The following is a 20,601-nucleotide window of genomic DNA, read 5'->3' as shown; positions in this document are numbered from 1 at the left end:
CGGCTAATTATTATGACATATTATTACATACATGAGGATGATAAATATTCCTCTCAACTTAAGTCAACTTTCTACATCAATTTTGCTTGCAAATAATATGCTCTTGCACTATAACAGGGTGGCTACTGTAGGACCATGAAAAAATTCAAGTATAATTCCAGATTTTCAAGGCAAATTTTCCAAAACTTCAAGGCTACAAGCACATGTTTTCTCTGTTTCAACCTTAAGTATTATCGCCTCTCACCACTCACACACATACAGTCACAAATATATTAACACATTATAAAAGGGTCTGTGTGATTCAAATGTATCCAAAAGTTCTAACTACATTCAACTAAACGGTATATATATCTTTAAAATATATTTAACTTAAGGTTCGGAGTTCACATTTGTCATTTCACATACACAGACTCAAAATACATCTACAAACACAAGTCACAAATGTTACAGTTTATAATCGAATCTACAACAAATTGTTAATTGTATGAGAATTTCAGACTAAAATTTACCTATCATATTCAAGATATCTTGTAATAATCTTCCGTCTGTCAGATAGATTGTTCTGCAAAGGACACTAACAAAGTAAGCAGATTGAGAGAATTCTGTTATTTTCCACGCAGCTTCTTTTTCCTTCCTCGATAAAAATAATGCTAAACTGTGATAAACGTGCCTCAGGGCATTTATAAATATGTATAAATTCAATGGGACGCAGAATTGCCGGAGCCAATAATTCAAGCAGAATTCCCGGCGAGTAGCCACCCTGTATAAACAGTATCCAATCTTGAGTTTTGACCCACAGTGTGCAGTTTACACTGGAATATGAACTGAAAATGTCCAGAAATCAATCCAGATACCTCTGATAATAGACTTCACTTATTTTGGATTTCTTTCCTGCCGCTTTTTGGCTAATTGTGATGAGGAAGAATGATGACTGACATCAATGAAAGGGCATTTAGATGCAAAGGAACGCTCATGCCCAGGTCAGGATTCAAAATTAGAACCTTAATTGGTGAGCTCATGAGGCAACAGCTCCAAGTGCTCGTCGCAGAGTAAAACAACCGAAGGGTGTAAGAAAGGACCTTCTCAGCAACCAAATGTCAACCTTTCTTTCATGCAATATACTCTGGAAACTGCATTTCTATTTGTGTTGTTTTATGCCACTTTTCTACCACCTAGGTTAATTGGGATAAGAATGAAGGATAGAGTAGGTGATGAAACACACTAGAGTACTGCATGGGACTACTTTCGCTCGCTCGTACTTGTTCGAGTCACATCCTCAAGCATACCTCACTTGTAGTGGAATAATTGGCAACATACCGTTACATATCCCTTAGTTAGTGTTATTTTTCAAGTTACACTGAGCGAGGTAGCCAGACAGGAAACAGTAAGGAATGTGTTAACTTCAGCGCCACCTCAGTGAAAAGCATTTGCCAGTTATTGCAGAGAAAAGTGGGCTGATATGTAAAGTAGGCGGAGCTTAAATGAACAGGATGGAAGTTGAATCTGAAACACGACAGTCGAAGTTTAGCTTGAAAAGGGGTTGGTCGACACAGTCGTTTTCTGGAGTTTGGAGAGAGAAGAGTGGGATTTAGACTTGGGGAAACGACAGGGAGCTTTTAATATTGAAAGTCAGTCGAGCTGGATAATGGGAAAGTGAACGTGAGTTTAAGAACTTTATTTGGGAGTGAAGTGCCGAGACGCTGAGAGACAATTAGGAGACTAACACCAGAAAGTGAGTAAGAGTGTATTTGGAGACTCTTTGATCTACGCTTCAAGAACGAGACAGGTAATATGTTTTTCTCATGCCAACCTTGCCTTTGCAGTCCTTACGTCATAAGAACCAAATACAAAAGAGTTGCCATTCTTTTAAGGGTTCAATAGGTTAAGTTATTTAGGTACCTCCCACATCCACCAGATGCAGAAGAGCGAGTCCATCAGAGCTACCAGCTATCCCCCAATGGTAAGAGCTACAGTTATCTAAGGGCTCCTGGTTCGATCCCTGAACCTTTAAGGTTCGTAGCACACACCAAAAGTACATCATGATATGTGGTGGAGGTGCGGGGCAATACGGTACCATATTTCAAATCCTAGCACGCAGCACTGTCAACCTAAAACCTATACATGTAAGGAAACTACTTCATGCAATTACAATTCTAATTAGGTCTGTATATTACTGTATAAGACCCAAATATGATATATATGTAGGGTTACCAGATCGCTGTAAAGGAAATGTAGGACATTAAATCAAAATGTAGGACACAAAACAAGTCTCCATAAATAATACATATTTCTATAGAACACGTTAGAAAGTAGTTGAAAAATGACAATTTTCAGTTTAAAAAAAATTAATTCTATTTTTAAATGCAAAATTTCAAAACTTGCTATCATACTAATCAATGCACCTCTTACTACATGATTTAAGTGGTACTTCTCAGAGGAGATAATTTTTATCAAAATTTCATGTTTAGTCAAACTATATTTTTGTTAGAGTGGACAGTCAAACTCTTTGAAATTATAGGGACCAGTACCAAATATTTCACAGACTTTATGAAAAAATAATTTTTCTCGTGAGTGTTGTGCTGATGGTAATAAAACTCTCAACATTTGAAATATGACCTGTAATGGCTAACAAATATTCAACAATTACCATAATTTGAATTGGTCCCAGAAGTTTCATCTTGGGTAGTTCTAGTTCAATAACAGGGTGTCTGGTCTTTTCTACACCTTTTTTCCATTTTCTTAACCTTTATTTATTCGACCCATACTTAGCTAAAGTTGGAAATGAGTAATTAAGAAAATACATATTTATTTAACGAAAATCCCTACCAAAGGGCCAGTTAAGATGAAAACTGAAGCTGAATTTAAGAAGAGAATTAGATCTGCTTTTTCGTATTAATGCAAGGGGAGCCAGGTTCGATACCCGGTGCCAGCACATAGTGGTTCAGATCCCACTTTAAACTGTAGGTCCAGTCCCAATTAGCCTCACTGTGCACAAAGAGGACTACTTTCTCTTGTAGTCTAAGGTTATTAGTTGTGACGTTTCAGGAGAACACACTAAACTAACTAAAATCAAACTAAAACTAAATGTTTGATGAAGGGAGTATGTGTTCTCATGAAACGTCACAACAAAAACTTTGTTTTTATGCTTGTAATAACTGTAGACTACAAGATAAATAATTCAACCGTGGCACGCATTGCGGTTTCGGAAGGAAGAGGAGTGAGGTAAGGACTCGAAAGCGTGACGAACATACTTTTTTTTACACAGCTTGGATTCTAGTTTAATGAGGATGAACGATGATTAGATGAATTAAATGACAGGATACATGCCTTATCCAAAATTTGAACCTAAGCCCTAGTGCTATCATGGGGTTTATCAGAACCTGAATATTACACAAAAAAAAACCTATGCTATAATACTGCACCAACTGAAATAACCTCTATTTTAAAGAAATGAAATAGCTGTCTTACCTGTTGCGCACGTCAACTCCTCCTGTTGCTGTTGATTGGTGCTCTGCTGTTGCCACGTGGTGGTATTTGGTAAAGTGGCAAATGTTGTAGTTTTCTCCTTCCCTTTCTTTGTTAAAAAACTAGATTTTGAAGGTAGATTCCCTCCTCCCTCTTGGTCTCTGTCATGCTGCATGTAAACTATATTAATGCCTTTGTTCCCCTGCTCCCTAATCCTAGACAATTCGGCAAAGCTTGTTGCTTTCCCAAGGTCTACTTCTAAGTCATTATACATTTCAGTTTCTTTGGAATGTATATGTTTGGCAGCACCTGGAATGGCATCTTGTAATTTGACCAATAACTTCTCTTCGAACATTAGCTTTTCCTCGTCGAACTTTTCTCTCCCGTCAAAATCTCTACTATCGAAAACTTGTTCAACACCACTTCCCCGCGTATCGAGAGCACTGGTTCGAACGTCACCACTAGACACTTTTCTACCTATGTGCACCGCCGGTTCCTTGTCGGGATTTCGACCTATCATGTGCAGATTTTCCTGGGAACCGCCGAAGTTTTCGATCGTCAACTGGGAGTCATCGGATATGGAGTTTCTTCTAGATCGCCGTCCAGCGTATGTAGTTTTCCTTTCCTCCCAGTTGCTCGGTCTCCCAGCCGCAGGCAGGTCTGTTCGGTGCTCTTCGCCCCTTTCTTCTGCTTTGCTGTCGTGGTTCATCTTCTCCTTCGCTGGTCGCAGTCTGGCTGGAATAAGAGGTTCGTCAACATCGTGAGGTGCAGACGATGACAAATTGCTCAAGGTAGGAACGCTGCGACCTCGGTGAACAACAAACTCATCTTGAGATTCATTGGGAAGCCTGAAACAGGAAGACATTGTTATTATACTGCACTACAAGCACACACATGTTTTGTGAAGGTTTTAGTATTATTATTAGAGCTCGGAAGTTGATGAAAAATCATTTTTTTTCTGGGCCTTGAAGACAATGCTAAACCTGATAACAGTTCCCCTTCAACTAGAACCAGAAAACATTGCTTTTATTTTGCATTTTTGAACTATTTTGGCTCTTAGGTCATATTCCAGTATTTCTGCATTTTTAATCATTTTTGAGGTTCCTTTTCTGCTCTCTCTCTTTACTCATTGTTTCATGAATTTTAAATGCATTTATTAGCATAACGTTCATGTTTAAGTTTCCTAACAGGGTCCATTTTTTTGAAAGTACGTCATTAATCAAAAATATGATCAATCCAAAAACACAATATTATTTGTTACTGAAATATTTTGACAGTGGACTAAATAATTAGTTGTGGCAAATTTATGTTTCTTCCAGTAAACTCCAAATATTTTGGGTGAAGACTACTTGAGGTTCCCTTGCAAGCTACTTAATCACTTTAATCTGCGGTTTTGAAGTAAAAAAAATAATCACTACATAAGGAAATTATAATCTGATTATATCAATATCATGCAAATGATCTTGATATAGGAGCCTTTGACAAAAATAAATAAATACATTTAAAAAATATAGCTTTCTTATTCTTCTATAAAAGGCAATTAGAAATTAAACTTTGTTATCTTCTTACATGTGGTTCTTCTCAATTTTAAATAAAAGCCTAAATGCTGTAAAAAAGATCAAGATATTATCTTATTTCTACCACAGTAAAACATCCAGAAACAATAAAGAAAATGATAAAAAAATACTCATAGGTCCAGAGCAATCTATTGTTCACCACAGCAAATCATATCTCAACATAGTAGCGATTTTTTTAAATCTAGTTTGCTTTCGAATTATTCAATAATAAGATAAAATCAGATAATATTGCCAAACACCATTCAAATTTGTTATTATAGAACTTTGTAAAAATTATGTCATCCTGCATTTGATTCTGGAAAGAAAAAAATATCAATAAAGAAGGATGTGAAAAAATTATCCTCACCACTACTGAAAAAGATGGCAGAGCAAAAAATCGGAAAATTTGTAAGCAATTTTTATTTCTTTATCCCAGGTCTGCATTTGTGTGTACCGAAGGCTTAACACGTGTGATTTTCATATATTTTGCATAAAGTGCATAAAAACGTGTTACTTGAAACACAACTATACAGTGATGCTGAATGACTACTGTATCATGCGATCCACTCTGATAGGAGGTGAATGACTTATACAGAAAAACTTTGCAGTGTATTTTATGTAACAGTGAAGTAAAAATAAAGAAAAACCATGTTAGCACTACTTCCTTTTTTCATTTCATTCAGTAGCCTTGTAATTCATGAAAAAAATCAATCTTTCTTTTTAAGAGTGAAAATTATTTTTAGGTCATTTTTTGAGATCTTTTAGGTCATCAAGTTCCAAGTTCTAATTGAAGACCTCGGTGCAGGAAGCAGACAGCTCCAAATTATAAAAGTTTTCAGGAGACACAAAAAACTGAATAAAAGAATTAAATGTCGAAGTAAAGTCCGCGCATTTATTATGTCCCCATCGGCAACCCTTTCATGAAACTTAACACTGACAACAATAGCAAACAATAGCCAAACCGCTCCCGATAAGCACGTGCACTCAGACGTTGTTGCCACATTTTCTTTACATTTCTTGTAGTTGCAAGGCGCCTCTAGTTAATTTTGCACCATAACCACGTGCGGGGTTGATTTTTTTTTTAACTAGTTGTGTTGTGTTATTTCTTTGTTGTGTTATGGTGCTGTTTTGTTTCTTTGTTATAGTGTTGTGCTTTTTGCTTTTCCTTAGACTTTGCATAATGCAAGTTATCACTAGGGAACGGAAGTTTAGGTAAATAAATGTTTTTTCTGCGATAAGACAGAGACCCTCGTTTTTGCCAAAATTCTGATCATAGCCTTATATGTCAACTCAGCAAATTTTATTTTACATAAAAACACATATTTTCCAGTTTTCCGTATGTAAATACATATTTTGCGAATTTTCATTTTACATACATAAAATCGCTCATTGACTTCAGCTACCTCGAAATCTTCCAAGGAAAAATGTTTATTATCCGCACCTCTTTCATATCGAGAGTGCTAGGTTTGTTTTGTCTTTGAACAAGCTCGCTGGCAGACTTTTGGCGCCTCGTCTACGATCCTACTGGGGGAAAATATTACCCAGATGAGGCAAATGCACAACGTAATGCAGAGCTTCGAGAGTGTTTCTGCTTTTGTCATGTTCTGATTCGGTGCTTGTGCAGCAGTAGGTGTTTTCTCGTACGATGTGCCAAAAGTTAAGGCAAGTGTTTCATCTCGTTTGCAACAGTTCTGTAAAGAATATAAGGATGTGTTTTCAACTGATGGCAAAGTGTTATTTTGCCAACCGTGTGGTAAATCTACCGCAGCTGACCAACGTTCGCAAATTACGCAGCATTTAGGTAGCAACAAGCATGTTGTTGCTTCTTCACGTTTGAGTGGCAGACAGGCACTTATCGGGCAACAAACTCCATCTACTTCTGGGGAACCGTCGAAATTGTCCGCGTTTTCAATGGACTTGTGCAGAGCTTTTGTGTCCGCAGATATTCCACTGTTCAAATTAAAGAACCCTGATTTACGAAACTTTCTCTCGAAATATACGAACTTCGAACCGCCTGACGAATCAACGTTGCGAAAAACGTATCTGCACAGGTGTTACGAGCAAACCTTACAACATATTCGCTCACAATGTGCGAATCAAAATATTTGGGTATGTATTGACGAAACTACAGACTCCACCGGTAGAAAAGTGGGAAATGTGATTGTGGGAGTGCTACATAATGACGTAAATGTCTCAACGATAAATTATTTGCTAGTGTGTAGAGAGCTAGCTGGGGCTACACATGTAACGATAGCAAGGCTTTTTAACGAAGCAATGCAGCTATTGTGGCCGGAAGGCATAAAATTTGACAATGTTCTTCTCCTAGTGACAGATGCTGCAGCTTACATGAAAAAAGCTGCAGTAGGCCTTGCCGTTAGCTACCCCAAAATGGTGCACGTTACATGTGTGGCTCATGCGTTGCATAGAATATGTGAAAAGATAAGAGCTCTTTATCCCAACGTCGATAAACTGGTTTCAAATGGGAAGAAAGTTTTTATCAAGTCGCCTAGAAGAATAGACATTTTTAAACAAAAATGTCCTGAAGTTCCCCTTCCCCCTACACCTGTAGTTACGCGGTGGGGCACTTGGTTGGATGCAGCTGTATATTATGCCCAGAACTTTGAAAATTTTGTATCTGTTGTAAACGATCTCGACAAAGAAATACTGCAAGAACTGTTGAAGGATCCCTCCTTAAAAGTCGAATTGACATACATCTCAACAAACCTATCCTTTCTCTCTAATTCCATACGAAAGCTTGAATCGTCCGCGAACACTTTGGCAGCTTCCGTGGGTGAAGTCCGTATAGTAGAAACGAAACTGGAAGAACTCACTGGATCTAACTCACAAGTGCTAATGTCTAAATGTACGGAAATTTTTGGGAAAAACCAAGGTTTTCAAACTTTGTGCCAAATTGCACGTGTTTTGGAAGGTGAAGTAGAGGAAGAAGAAGCTTTGGAAAACTTCAGCGTTAGTGACATTTCGTGCTTCAAATATGCAGGAATTGTTTCTTGTGACGTGGAGCGATCTTTCTCACAATATAAGATGCTGTTTAGAGATAATCGCAACAGATTTACAATGGAGAATTTGGAGAAAACTATGGTGATTCACTGCAACTCTTCCAAAAAATAGCTCGCTAAGAGGTAAGCATTTAGAAACTGATTTTAGGTGTTTAAAATGCATGTAATATTTTGTTTTTGTTACCAAATGGTTTTTAATTTTTATCACATATTTTCCTGTTTTTATCACATATTTTCAACATTTATGACACATAAAAAATAAATATTTCTGAGTTTTTTAGCACATAAAGTTCCGTTCCCTAGTTATCACTCACGGCTGCTAGTGAAAATCCCAAGTATGAAGACAAAACTGCAGGATATTATTTCCTTCATGGAGAGCAGAGGTGCCCATCACCCCCCCCCCCCAAAGCCAATGGCACATTCCCCCCAGATCATATCATGTGTCCCCGCCAAAAAAACATAATTCGCACCCTCAAACCATATCATAATCCCCACAAAGTATTTAATTACGACAGTGTGTCTACCGAAAGTAACTTTTTCTTAGCTTTAGAGAACACTATCCTTGATCTGCCCTTATTCCCTAAACAGGGGTGTCCATCACACAAGACTACCCCTAAAATCGTTCATCATAATTCCCCAAAAATAGTTTGGATGAATGTGTAATAGTTGATGTCTATTTGAATGAAATACCATGTTACATTGTCCATATTTCTTGATTGTTCGATTTCCGAAAAAACTTAAAGCTAGCACATTGATTGGTTAAATGTAGTAAATTAAAATATGTAAATATGCATATAAATAGTATTTTTGAGTGGGTTTATAAAACTCAATTTGAGTATTTATCTCTTCTTTAATTTGGCAACATCGCTTTCCTACTCCAGTTTGTTGCTTCTACTTCAAGAGAAAACCGCCAGCTTCGGTGTTTCTTTTAACAAACAGTACCGCTCCCTTTGTTAACCGCTGGGGATATAATGAACGCGTGGACTTTAGTAAGGGGTATTCATGTGCAATAGCTAGAAGCAACAGTAACATACATATTGAAGTGTGCAGTCTCGATAGCAACTGCTGCACGCTGCCGAGTGGCCGAACACTGAACTATAGCCGCTGCAAGAACCAGACTGCTCCAGGAGCTGTCTGCGATGATGCACCGGCAGAAACACGCCAGACAACTCTTTTCCATTCCTACTACGCAACAAATCTAGGGAGCTGTCTGATTCTTGCACCAGCAGATAGAGCATTTTCTTTCATGATAGATTACAGCAAAAAAAAAAACAAGTTTGACCAAAAAGTGGAGCTGTCTGGTTCTTGCACGGGGGTCTTCAATTATTATGTAACTGCTAATTCACAGAAAGCTTCAACTCAAACAGCGCTTTAGTCTAAGGCAGCTTTTATACCAAAATGACAAGCGACATGGGCATCTCCAGTCTATAAAACATTCACTGCACATGACTGGCCAACAGACCAAGGCAACACGAGAACAGCTCAGTAGGAGTGACACGCAAGTGACAAGCAGCACAATGGTGCATCAAGGGCACTCTGTGAAAAGTTCTATCAATCAAACAGGGATCGAACCTTGGTCTTTGGTATTCTGTGCAAATGCTTTACCACTGAGCTACCAGTTGACCTTTGGCTCCCCCCCCCCCCATTTCCACAACTTAGATCTTCGGACACCTTTGATTACATAAAAACTAATGTCATCCCCTTAAAATTGAGGGAACTAAGTAGAATATTCAAATAGGGTTACCATTTATTTTGGCAGAACAATTCCCATACTTTTCCAGAGTTATTGAAGATTAGACACACACAGAAGATATACTATGTAGAAATTTTGAGCGAAAAATGCACTCGACCAGGACTTGAACCCGGGTCTCTGGCATTCCGTGCCATTGCTCTACCACTGAGCTACCGAGCCGGCCTGGCCTCGTCTGATTTTTCGCTATCACTGTTTTACCTGTGTGGAATCATGCTACCGCAGTGCCTAATCTACAATAAAAAAATAAGACTTGACAACTACTCAGATTTACAACTTAAGTTAGCCAGCATTGAACACAACATACCCCAGCTTATGCGAAAAAGGCAGCCCCAACTGTCACATTAGTTTGATTGCTAATTTTTTTTTTTTAAAATTTCAGCATGTGTTTAGTTAGATGTTAGACAAGAGTAAATTAGTCCTTTAAATTACACATTTACTTTTCTAGAATGAAGTATGTGTAATTTATTTAAATAAGCGCAAAAAAGGGGGCTCGATGTTAGCAAAAATATGATTATAAACTGGGTGCACACACCTACAAGCAATTCTGCCAGCCACCATGAAGTGTAATAGCCACAAGGTGGGTTGCGGACTAAAAAAAGTTGAGAACAACTGATCTAAACAATAGCAAAAAACAAACCATACAAAGATTTGTGTGAATTCTACATAAGGAATTGAAGTAGATGTAATTTTTCAGATTTTGAAATATCATAGTGGTTTTTTGAAAGGAGAGGAATTTTCGGTAACAGTTGACGCTGGCCTAAAGTCCACCACTCGAGCCTTGTTCAACTGAACATGTTATTACAAAAAATCAAATTTATTTAACAAAATAAATGAATAAAAAAATATTTAATTTAATTTAATTCCAGTAAATATAAAAATAAATAAATAATAATATAGTAAAACTTCTCAATAACGGACAGGCCAGGGGGGAAAATAAATGTCCGTTATTTAGAATTGTCCGCTATTCAGAAAAAAGTGTAGGATGTTACACAATAGGATAAGCATATTACAGTATGTACTTTACGGACATAATGTTTTTTTTCCCCTACATTCAACGAACAAAATACTGTACTACATACAGTGAATTTAAATTTACTGAAGTCAAGATAACCACAAATAATACTGTCTACTATCTGTACTTTTAAAAAGAAATACCTTCGGTATAACATGAAACAATGCACACTAGTTGAAAATACTGGCCACTGTTGTGTCGAATTCCAGGAATTGTGACTGTTTTCTTTCAGGCTGTCCATTATTAAGAAGTTTTATTTGCATTGAGGAAGTAGTTTTCAGTGTCTGCGTCCATTATTAAGAAGTAATATTGCCATTAAACCCCATGTATTTCTGCCAGGGAATTCAAAATGTCCATAATTTAGAGGTGTCCGTTAGGAAAAGTTTTACTGTATATATATATGTATTTTAAAGTCAACTTTCTTGATCTGTCCAGGTGAGTGAGAAGTTGCAGTACATTTGAAATGGACATAAAGTTACAGAGATCCATGTTCCAGAAATTACAGGGAGACTAGCAGTTCACACTACCCCGTTTGATTGACCGATCATCCACAATTTCCACATAACATTTCAGAAAGTTGCAATTAGCTGATTCTAACAGGGATACAGACTGATATGTTGGCCCTATTCCTGGAAAGTTTACGCACCTTGAGAAGCACTTACCTTTCTTCACTGGTTCCTTGCTCAGCAGAACTTTTAGCATGGCTTTCAGGATGATGGAGAGAGTGGGTCCTTTTCAAACTCGGTGCATTAGGTGATGGCTTTGCCATTGAAACTGTAATAAATATCATATATAAATTAAGTACAGCCAATTGCACTAATGATATCTCTCTCTTCCTGTCTACTGGTTTTGCAATATCTTGCTATAATCAGTTAGAGTAGACGTGACGGCCACAGACTATGTTTGGCTTAATATTGTAATTGCAATCACGTTTCTTCATTCTACACACATTAATAACTGTTAAATCATGTGTCTACAAACATTATACTGCTCAAATATAATGGACTGAGGGGACAAAAACGTAATACAACTATCACATACAATATATTTCTTTCCATTAAAAAAAATACTAAGAAACTACGAAAGGTTGCTACAGGATTAGACATCACTGAAACAAAAGTGAATTACTACCATTCCAAGTTGCATACAGCTGATAGAATTGAAATTTAACCTGACAATCAGGAACCTCATTGGTAGAATTGTGTGGTTAATAAAACTAAATGAGGCTTGTCATTATTGCCTCAATTCTTCTATTCTTGTGTGTGTGTATTTTTTCTATTCTTTTTACAGATATATGGAACACTGTAAAAACATCCATATTCAATCAAGTGTTGCATCTAGCTCCCCACAGAATGGGTTGAGAGTGTGAATAATCCAATATGCTCAGCCCATGAAGTAAGCATGACATGTCAATTGCAAAGATTACAAAAGTTCTATGTTAATTTGCAAAAATAATTCTTCTCTATAAACTTAATTAATAGAACATGAATAGTATCACATGTCACTTGTGGTTTTATCAAGAATTTAAGCATTAGTTTGTGCAAAACATCATAGCCCAAGCACATACTCACAGAAGTCATCAAAACCACAGCAGTAACTCAATTGTATAATATTTTCAAATATATTACAATATCATGTGCTATAGGGTCAATCCATATGAAGTCATACAACATGGTTGCTCGACCATTTTTAAAAAAGTTTATTTTTTGTGTGGTGTGAGACTCATATGTTGACAGTTCAAAACCACTGTTATTTTATTTTTACTATCACCGATTTGAAGATGGCGGGCATTTTTCTATCATGGCACACGTCATTTTCTCCATTCGTAAGCATCAGCGGCAACTTTTTTATCTCAGCTCTGGTAAGTCCTACGACAATGAGACAAAATCTGTGATGTTAAGCACATTATGGGCTACAATTATATTCCTGGGTAATTTTCTAAATATTATTCCTTCATAATAAATTTTAAGGTCAAAATTGTGTATTTTAATTTCTCAAAATGACATTTTTGAACTTTTTTTTGTGAGGGAAGGCAGTTCTTTTGACACTTCAATTTTTTTGTGCAAGTACCTATGTACCAATAGAGTATGTCAAAAGTATTTGAAGCTTGAGACTTCAATAATTTTTTTTGTACAGGGTCATAAACATGTACTTTTTGTTAAAAAAAATCCAAGTTCAGGGTTAAATATCTCTGGTGGGCAGTTGTTTAAAAATCTGAAATTTGTACACAATACAGTACTCCATGATAAGTAACTTCAGTAAAAATTTTGAGTTTGAGATTCAATTGGTTTAAGAGATACAAAACTCGTGAAAAATTCAATATTTTGCATTAAATATGGTATGCCTAATTTCATTTCTTATTAACATTTTGTGTTAAAATTCTGCAAACTGTAATTTGGAATGTCAATCAATAACATTATAATCCTGAAATGGATCTACAATAAAGTATATATACGAGGGATTGCTGAAAAGTAAAGCTTCCTATCTTTTTATTTTCTTTGTTACCTTGTAAATGCATTTTGGATTTTGAGCAACCATACATTGCACTTATAAGACTTTCCCGCTTCTCCATTGAAGGTTTCAAACTTCTATCGCCAGGGGGTGCTGAACTATTGCGAGGAAAATGGCAGCATGTAACCATGGAATGTTGATGAAGCGCCTAAGTAGCGTGCCGTGATCGAGTTTATAACCGCAGAAAATGTGCTACAAATTGACATTCATTTGAGACTGAAGGAATTTTATGGGGAGGAATGTGTAGACATCAGTACTGTGCGATCTTGGGCTGTTCATGTTCGTAAAGAAAACCCAAGCTTAACACGATTCAGATTACCTCCATCAGTTGCAGTTTGCGGCCTTTCACTCCATTCTCTCACATAGCTGAGATTTCTTCAGCTGGGGTTTTCGTTAAGAGCATGATAAACTCAAGATTGCACAGTACTGATGTCTACAGATTCACCCCCATAAAACGCCTTCAGTCTCAGATGAATGTCAATTTGTAGCACATTTTCTGCGGTTATAAACTCGATCACGGCACGCTACTTCAGGCGCTTCATCAACATTCCATGGTTACATGCTGCCATTTTCCTCGCAATAGTTCAGCACCCCCTGGCGATAGAAGTTTGAAACCTTCAATGGAGAAGTGGGAAAGTCTTATAAGTGCAATGTATGGTTGCTCAAAATCCAAAATGCATTTACAAGGTAACAAAGAAAATAAAAAGATAGGAAGCTTTACTTTTCAGCACGCCCTTGTATATATACTTTATTGCAGATCCATTACAGGATTATAATGTTATTGATTGATATTCCAAATTACAGTTTGCAGAATTTTAACACAAAATGTTAATAAGAAATGAAATTAGGCATACCATATTTAATGCAAAATATTGAATTTTTCACGAGTTTTGTATCTCTTAAACCAATTGAATCTCAAACTCAAAATTTTTACTGAAGTTACTTATCATGGAGTACTGTATTGTGTACAAATTTCAGATTTTTAAACAACTGCCCACCAGAGATATTTAACCCTGAACTTGGATTTTTTTTAACAAAAAGTACATGTTTATGACCCTGTACAAAAAAATATATTAAAGTCTCAAGCTTCAAATAATTTTGACATACTCTATTGGTACATAGGTACTTGCACAAAAAAATTGAAGTGTCAAAAAAACTGCCTTCCCCCCAAGAAAAATGTTCAAAAATGTCATTTAGAGCAATTAAAATACACAATTTTGACCTTAAAATTTATTATGAAGGAATAATATTTAGAAAATTACACAGAAATATAATTGTAGCCTATAATGTGCTTAACATCACAGATTTTGTCTCATTGTCGTAGGACTTACCAGAGCTGAGATAAAAAAGTTGCCGCTGATGCTTACGAATGGAGAAAATGACGCGCGCCATGATAGAAAAATGCCCGCCATCTTCAAATCGGTGATAGTAAAAATAAAATAACAGTGGTTTTGAACTGTCAACATATGAGTCTCACACCACACAAAAAATAAACTTTTTTAAAAATGGTCGAGCAACCATGTTGTATGACTTCATATGGATTGACCCTATAAAGAACACACTACATCTGAGCAATGACAAAACAAGGTACATGAGGTCATCGTTTTTTCTTCATTGAAAATGTAGCCAGGCCACAAAATATCGAAACTTCTATTTTGTGTGATAAATGTTTACTGTCCTCTTCTATTGTTACATAATATATTCTTGACATATGCAGCACAAAACATGAAACAAAAGTCTCTATCTCACATACATCTTGTTTGCAACATAAGAGAATGAAGAATTAACATCAGAAGATCTCTAGTCCCATATTTAAGAGTCAGTCAGAAGGAGAATTCACCAGCATGCATCAGAAATGCTTCTTGCTGAAACAAATGAAGACTATATTTCACAGAAGTATATATTTCTGCATTTATCAGAAAAAAATAGCGATAGCGATGAAACTTAAAAAGACGAATTGCATGTTTTCGCATGTCAATATTTTATTTTACATGTTTACTCCAAATGCAATTGGCATTATTTGCAGGGACCACAAAGGTGACATATGGAGGCTTTTCATGCCTGTTGTGGCAGAACATTTTACATGCAAGTGAAGATGAAGTACTATTTAACCCTTAGATGCTGAGAATGATTTCCACAGTATTGCCTTATTTCCAGTGTGAAATTTGAAATTGTGTACTGCTCTAACTAAAATTTAATATCTTGGAATTATGAATGGCAGAGTTAAATATCTCATCTAATTTTGTTCAGCATAAATAAGATCAAGATATGCGAGAAGACTATTCTTTTTCACAAAAAGTTTCTTTTCCACTGCATTTTATTGGTGAAAATTGTGGCTGCTATATTCTTCACTCTTGCACTAAGAGTTGAGCATTTGTCCCTTTCATTTTCTGAGAAAGAATATTTTACAACAGGAGAAAGCATGCCTCTTACAAAGAATAGGTCACTACTCAATATAAAGTATAACAGCTGTCATACTAGTAGTACCCCTCCATATTTAGACAATGCAAATGGTAACTAAATATTGAGTGCATTATGGTTCACTCTCTTATACACTTATGATGGATCACCTGTCACTTATGTAAAGGTAACCAGAAAGATATTTCAGTTTCTGCTGATGCTCAACATCACATGCTCTGCACACTGCAAGTTCCAAAGTTAGCTAGATAAGAATATCAGTTATGGTTGGCCTATACACATTCAACCAGCAGGTTGTGGTCGGTGTAGTAAAGTAGACGTCGGTGAGGACGGGTGCAGCATTGGTACTCCGAGCATGGTAAGGGCCTGTATGTTGTATGAGTTTAAACTTGGAACAAACGCAACAGCAGTGGAAAACAAAATATGGCAGGTTTTTGGCAATGGTGAGGTGGATGAGCAGACAGTGCAACGATGGTTGAAAAGATTCACGGATGGCGATGAATCCCTCGAAGATGTACCATGTGATGGAAGACCAACAGCCATAGACAAGACTCTGAGGCGAATGATGATCGAACATGTGACGGTTTGAAAGAAGAATCCATGTCATTGTGTCATTGCAGAAACCATTCGATGACACATCCATCAGCTTGGAAAATGGTATAAGGTGGGTCAATGGGTCCAACATGCCTTGGCTGTTGTTCAGAAGGTGACGAGCAGATGCCTATGTTTTATTGTTGTCATATCTGGAGACTGATCCTTTCCTGGAGAGAGTGCTGACATGCCATGAGAATTGGGTTCTTCACAATACTCAACTGTGCTGTCATAATTGCTTAGCATCACCTGGCCAGACAATCAATGCAATTGTGTTCTCTTAACAGCTGGTTACCTTTATATGCTATAAGGTTGTGCTCATAAAACGCCCATGTGTTTCCACAAATAGAAAATAAATTATGAAATATATTTTTCAGTTGAAACATTTTCATGTTCTGTGCTGCGTATATTAAGATTATATATATATATCTAAATAACATGTTTGTAGCTTTGTATAGTTTCTTTAAAACTACTTTATGCACACGTAGATTAATCAGGAATGGAGTCCAAGTTTTGCTCAAGCATTGAAATGCAACTTGAATGTACACTGAAATTAGGAATCCTTGATTACAAGGCAAGAGGAGTATCCACGTATAGAGGTATTGACCTGGAGTCATTCAATACTGCCTGGAAATTTCAATGAACTGCAAACCATGATTTACCACCATATTAAACTCACCCACATCATTCTTTCTAAGATACCCTAACACAGGGGTTCCCAAAAATGTTCGTTTCACGGCACCCTTAGGGTTTCAAGATTTTCCCACGGCATCCAAGTCAGAATGTGGGCCTACCTAACGCAGCAATGCTAATTTAGTGTGGTCACGTTGCTTGCCTTCAGTTAAAAAATAAACACACACTTCATATTCAGAAATATTTTATGTGTAAAAAAGTACTAAATACGAGGTGCGACACAAAAAAAAATGGGATTGATAACATAAGTGAAAAACAAAAAGGAGTTTGCAACAACAGTTTAGGTGACATCATACGACACCCCTAGTCTATCTGTGCTGCAAGTTTGGACTCACCCGGTCTTGCCAGTTGGGAGCATTGCATCACTGAGTGAACACCTGCAACCGTGTTCTGCCGAAAAACTGTCTAGTGTGAAAAGTCAACAAAGAATCAACATCAAATTCCTTGTAAAACTTAAGAAATCCGCAACAGAAACATTCCAAATGTTAAGTGAGGCTTATGGGGATGGTACTTTGTCTAGGACACACATGTTTGAATGGCATAAACGGTTTTCAGAGGGAAGGGACAGTGTGGATGACAATGAACGTACTGCGATTACGGAACAAAACCTTGCAAGAGTTGATGAAGTGATATGAGGTGACCAAAGATTGAGTGTTCATGCAGTGGCTGAGTTAGTTAACTTAGATCGAGAAGCTGTTCGATGCATTTTAACAGAGGAATTGAACATGTGGAAGATTTGTGCAAAGGTTGTACCAAAAGTTCTGTCAGATGACCAAAAACTGGCTACAAGGCACTGTCAAGCAGTTTCTGACTAGCAAAAACATTACTGTGATAGAGCATCCTCCTTATTTCTCAGACTTAGCCCCATGAGACTTTCTTTATTTCCTAGGGTTAAATCTGGCATTAAGGGAACCCATTTTTCCTCAGTTGAAGACATTAAGTCACAAACGGAAAAGCTCCTGAAGGACCTTACTGAAACTGACTTTCAAAAATGTTACCAACAATGGCAGCATTGTTTGCAGAAGCATGTGAATCCCGAGGGGGGACTACTTTGAAGGCGATAACATCGCGGAGAACTAATTCTGCAAGTAGACTGAATTATATGTACAATCCAGTCTTTTTTTGTGTCACACCTTGTAAACACATATTTGGAACACTTCTGAACATAAACTGATGGTCAGCTTATAAAACCATGTGAAGACTAACAAGCAAGTGTAATTTCATTTCAATGAAAATATTGGAACACTTTGGGAACCCCTGCCCTAACACACAACTTATTGCTGATTTCTCTTATATGGGTCGCATAAATATACATTGCATAGGTAAAATTCCATATTTCCACATTTTTGTAATCTGACAAATTTTGAATGACACAGAATACGGTGTCTAGGATGCAAATGGAAGCACATCACTACTTTGCTCTTGATCAATGGTACAGCAAATTTCCATCTGGCATTGCTGATGGTTGTAGAATATTAGGTTATCATCTGCTGTGCTGTTATGCTCGGTATGATGTGATTTGTGCTTGTTGGGAAATGCAGACCTGTAGCACAAGCCATAACCCAAGAAGCACGAACCACATCACACTGAGCAGAACAGAACAGCAGATGCAACAACCTAGCACTCGACCACCCCCAGCAATACCAGATGGCAGAAATCTGAACTACCACCAACCGAGAGGAAACAAATCACTGATATATTGCCACCTCCATCCCAGATGCCACAACCTATGTTTTTTTTTATTGATTGATTTATTTGGTGTTAAGTCCACTTTATGCACAGTAAGGCTAATCGAGACTGGACCTACAGTTAAAGTGGGATCCGAACCACTATGTGCCTCCACCAGGTATGAAACCTGGGGCACCTCGATTACAAGGTGACGACGCACCACTGTGCCATCAGGGAGGTCCCACAACATATGTTAATGAAGGTAGTGGTCTTTCAAAATTAATTGGGCTATAACAAATAAAAAGCAATGTAGGAATACAGAACTTAACTGTGGAATACTTTCAATCACATTTACTTCACCACATCATAAACATCTCTCTCTTCTATGGCTGAGCATACTGAATATATTAATGACTTATCTAGGATATCACTGTTTTACAGTCTGCACGTACAAGTCTACAAATGCATTTATTTTCTGCTCTCTATACACTCTAAAATTTAATTCTGAGCTCAATATTCACACTAGAAACTAAATATTTCTGCATACGTTGATGTGTGTCTGTAAAATAATGGGGTTATAAATAGTCACAGTTTGGAACAAATCATGATAAAAACCTACAAGTACTGGTCTTTTCTTTCTCTTCAGCCGGCATCCCTCCCCCCTTCCTGGCCAAATGAAGAGCAACTCTCCAAGTTTCCAGGAATGTGGGCTTGCGTCCACCAAGTGTGTCAGTCACCAAGATAAATGTTTAGAGAAGGTTCAATGGTTTTTGTAGTTTGCGATATTGGAGTCAGTTTTGTATGATATTTAGTGATGAGGAATTTCTGATAGTTCTGAGCCTACATTTCATGCATGGTTACGTCCACTGGCACAATATGAAGATACGAGGGTCACTATTTATATTTTTGAGCCTTGGCAACACTGATTGAAGTTAGGTGCGATTTGACGTTTGCACGGAATTGTCTGGCATTATTGACCATAACTTACTTCAAATGTTTTGTCAATAGCTTGATTTGTGTTGTTTATGTTGCCTTGGAGATTGCGTGACAACAATAAAATGGAATTAACTCGTGAACATTTTCGTGCGATAATTTTTTACGATTTTCGACGTGGATTATCAAGATCGATCAACTTACTTCCACATTTGGCGATGAAGCCCCCTCCTTTGCCACTGTGAAACGCTGGTATAACGAATTTAATCGTGGCCGCCATTCGCTCACCGGCGAGATTCGCGAAGGTCGTCCAAAATCAGTTGTTGTTCAAGAAAACATTGATGCTGTGCAAAACTTAATACTGCAAGATCATCATGTGACATACTGTGAGATTGAGGCAACCATAGGCATTAGTTCCACCAGCATATATAAAATATTACATGATCATTTAGCTGTGAGAAAGGTATGTTCTCGTTGGATCCCACACAATTTGACAAAAACTCAAAAAGACGCTCGCGTCAATTGGTGCAAACAAATGCTCAATAAATACAATCGTGGTGCTTCAAAAGACGTATATAAGATTGTAACAGGTGACGAATCATAGATATATGCATATGAGCCGGAACGTAAGCAGCAGTCGACTGTATGGGTGTTTCAAGATGAACCCAATCCAACAAAAGTTGTTCGCGCTCGAAGCACATCGAAACAAATGGTCGCCTGTTTTTTTTTTTTTTTTCGGGAAAACTGGTCATGTGGCAACTGTGCCTTTAGAACGTAGAACGGTCAACTCTGAATGGTACACAACAATTTGTTTGCCAGAGGTCTTCGGTCAAATACGGAAAACAAACAAATGCCGTCGGATCATTCTTCATCAAGACAATGCCAGCTGTCACACATCTCGTCTAACAACCGACTTTATGAACAGTCAAAAAATCGAATTGATGGGTCATCCACCATACAGACCTGATTTGGCACCCAATGACT

At 37.3% G+C, this 20,601-nt stretch overlaps 1 protein-coding gene across 11 annotated transcripts in view; it reads right to left on the bottom strand.

Moving 5' to 3' along the window:
• Nucleotides 1-20,601, bottom strand: part of Patronin (calmodulin-regulated spectrin-associated protein patronin) — a 191,259-nt gene that overhangs the window by 68,709 nt on the left and 101,949 nt on the right. For all 11 annotated transcript variants that reach the window (XM_083112650.1, XM_083112657.1, XM_083112653.1 and 8 more), the window contains 2 exons: nt 11,466-11,577; nt 3,469-4,313 (listed from right to left, as the gene is read on the bottom strand). In XM_083112650.1, the coding sequence (XP_082968776.1) occupies nt 3,469-4,313; nt 11,466-11,577 (957 nt within the window). The remainder of the gene's footprint in view (nt 1-3,468; nt 4,314-11,465; nt 11,578-20,601) is intronic.

Source organism: Lepisma saccharinum, chromosome 26 (genome assembly GCF_977018435.1).
Source record: "Lepisma saccharinum chromosome 26, izLepSacc3.1, whole genome shotgun sequence".
Lineage (NCBI taxonomy): Eukaryota > Metazoa > Arthropoda > Insecta > Zygentoma > Lepismatidae > Lepisma > Lepisma saccharinum.
Note: the sequence above shows the minus strand (reverse complement) of the source record. Positions and strands in the feature narration are given on the sequence as shown.